Source organism: Octopus bimaculoides, chromosome 6, assembly GCF_001194135.2.
Source record: "Octopus bimaculoides isolate UCB-OBI-ISO-001 chromosome 6, ASM119413v2, whole genome shotgun sequence".
Taxonomy (NCBI): domain Eukaryota; kingdom Metazoa; phylum Mollusca; class Cephalopoda; order Octopoda; family Octopodidae; genus Octopus; species Octopus bimaculoides.
This window is the reverse complement of record NC_068986.1, coordinates 3467762-3470752: the sequence shown is the minus strand read 5'-3', so window position 1 is coordinate 3470752 and position 2991 is coordinate 3467762. Positions and strand designations below refer to the sequence as shown.

Genomic DNA, 2991 nt, shown 5'->3' with positions numbered 1-2991 from the left:
TATATATATATATATATATATATATATATATATATATATATATATATATATATATATATATATATATATATATATATATATATATATGTATATTTATATATATATATATACACCACACATATTTTATACTCTATTCCCATTTTCTGTTCTAACTTCAGTGCCCTAGAATACTTACCTAGAATATCGGCCCCTTCCCCCATTCCGAATTTTTTGCTTGTATACCCTTTTGACTGGCAACATTAGTGGAGCCCCTTTCTCTGGATGAAACTAGTAAAAACAAAAGGAAACATATTTTCTGTGTACTGTCTTCTACTCTTTTATTTGTCTGAGTCATTTGACTGCGGCCATGCTAGAGCACTGCCTTTAATCGAGCAGGTCGAGCTCAGGATTTATTCTTTGTAAGCCTAATACTTATTCTATCAGTTTCTTTTGCCAAACCGGTTTAGTTACAGGGACGTAAACACACCAGCATCGGTTGGGGGGACAGATACAGACACACACACATACATGTATATTTCTTTGGCAGTAGGAGCTTCTTTCAGTCTCCATCTACCAAATCCACTCACAAGGCTTTGGTCGGCCCGAGACTATAGTAGAATACACTTGCCCAGGGTGTCACGCAGTGGGACTGAACCTGGAACCATGTGGTTCGTAAGCAAGCTACTTACCACACAGCCACTCCTATAGAGTCTAGTTAATTTTTTGTTGAATAAATGCAACCATCTTTCAGCTCCCTGCTCCCTTATATGTTTGTTTCTATCTCCTTGTGACACTCATTTTTCCAGCCAACTGGTGTCAGGTAGAAAAATCTATAAATTCCACTGATGACCATATAAGTCAACAGTACTGTGATAAAAATGAACTTTTCTTAAAGCTTGTCACTCTAATTGATTAACTAAAATGAAAAATAACAATAAAAGCTTGGCCAAGTAAACTTTTACTCAACTGTTTGAAATAATATAATCGTTTATTGATTCTCGCTTAGAAGTAAGCACAGCCGCCACTCGTAAGCGAGTGCGACCCAGGCAACATATCCTCTCAGTTCTCCCCCTGTTGATCTGTTGGAATTACTTTACTGCTACCTACTAGTACTCCGTCGGTTATGACGACGAGGGTTCCAGTTGATCTGATTAACGGAACAGCTTGCTATGGATATTGAAAACATGTGAGTTATATGGAGAGACGGCTGTACCAGCATTACGTTGGTATTCATTTTCAACTGAGTAATTTGGAGCAACTTGAGATGAAATACACCTTCCTCAAAACCACTCAGTCCAAGAACGAAACTCATAATCTATGACCGTGAGCTCAAATACTCTAACCACTCAGCCAGGCGCCTTCGCAAAAAAAAAAAAAAAAAAAAAAAAAAAAAAAAAAAAAAAAAGCATAGCTGCCACAATCGCATGCCAGTATGATTCTGTATGTATCAGTTAGTGAACGCAAGAAAAAATGTATAGTCAATTTTATTTTCTTTTAAGTATTTTAATAACGACTTGTTTGTTCTCTACTTTTCTAACTCAGGAAATTATTGGAGGTATGATTGACGCGGATCCTTATCTTTTCCGTAAAGGCCGATATGAGAAATTTGAAGTTCAGCGACAGAAAGTTTTGAAGTTTTCAAGTTGGTGGAAACCCTACGACTTTACTTCTAATCGAGACTATAAAGATTTGCCGTGAAACTGGACAAAATTTCACCAAGAAACATATATATCTGTTTCAATTTGATAGAATAAAAGCCATTCTTTCATTTGGGTTCGATTCCATTGTCTGGTATCTTACTTTTCAGGCCGCAGACCAGTGTTTTGTGAGTAAATTTTGTACAAGGTTTGTCGTATGCATGCATGTGCTTGCTTGGATTCTGTATTGGTATGGAAACATATGGAACTGTCTGTTACCACCTTCCTTAAAATCATGTGGTATCAGTTTAGAGCATTTAATTTGTAATTCAAACAAATAGTCTTAAGAAGTAAAGCATAATCCCGTATTTACTACAACTACTCTCCACGTTTTGGTTATTCATTATTTTTAAGTAACTGAATGGGCACTTGTATAATTAACAAGAATCAGCATCTCATGGTTTGTGATAAAGCTGTACTTTTAAGTTACATGTACAATCCAGTCGACGGGCTTCCACAGTTTCCGTCTACTCAATTTCTCACAAGGTCTAGATTGAACCAAGGCAATAGTAAAAGCCACTTGTCCAAGATGCCACAGTCGATTGAACCCTGGGACCGACAGTCATCCGTTTTTAGTTTTTTTTTTCTCTTTAAAGCTTACAGCATTAAATAGATTCCCTCCGAAGAGGATGAGCATCGCAACGCTAATTTCTCTAGACACATTGCAAAAAGACGAAGTCTAATCGGAATCTCCAGCAGTTCACTTATGTCATGGAAACTTAGTCACTCACACAAACAACGCAGATCAGATAATGTTTTTAAAAACTGTTAAGTGCTGTAGATACTTCAGAATCCAAAAATATGAGCTGAATTTTTCTAACACTAACAGAAAGTCAAACTATCTTTTTCTCTTTTTAAAGATAAATGGTTGAACAATTAGTAAATATAAGTATCTTACCATTCCAGTTTCTCTGCCAGCCGTTCCTGAAAAGGTCATGGGGTTGGGGGTATAGTCTTCAGACACCACCTCCCCAAGGTTGTACTAGAAGCAACTGTCATACTTTCCAGATGTACTCCAAAGCGTGACCAAATGAGACTGACTATTATTCAGCCAGCTCGTTCTTGGTCTACTCAGTCTCTTACCGGTTGGCTCGGCTTGGATCATTCTAATCACATGTCTGTTATACCAGAGCTATAACCTCTAAATGCAGAGAGGTAGCTATCCAACCAGGAGAGATTACCCGACCTCCGAGTTACGTACGCTGTCGAGTAGCGTTACTCCACAAGCCCTTCGGAGAACCGAACATACTCTTTCGTTTAGCATTTAACAAGTGACAGTGTTATTCAGAAAAAAAAAAAAAAAAAAAAAAAAAAA

The 2991-nt window shown here is 37.2% G+C and overlaps 1 protein-coding gene across 1 annotated transcript in view; it reads left to right on the top strand.

Moving 5' to 3' along the window:
• Window positions 1–1758, top strand: part of LOC106883006 (CWF19-like protein 2) — a 42527-nt gene extending 40769 nt beyond the window's left edge. Inside the window, exon 18 of the mRNA XM_014933869.2 lies at window positions 1522–1758. Within this exon, the coding sequence (XP_014789355.1) occupies window positions 1522–1677 (156 nt within the window). The 3' untranslated portion in view covers window positions 1678–1758. The remainder of the gene's footprint in view (window positions 1–1521) is intronic.
• The last annotated feature ends 1233 nt before the right edge of the window (window positions 1759–2991 follow it).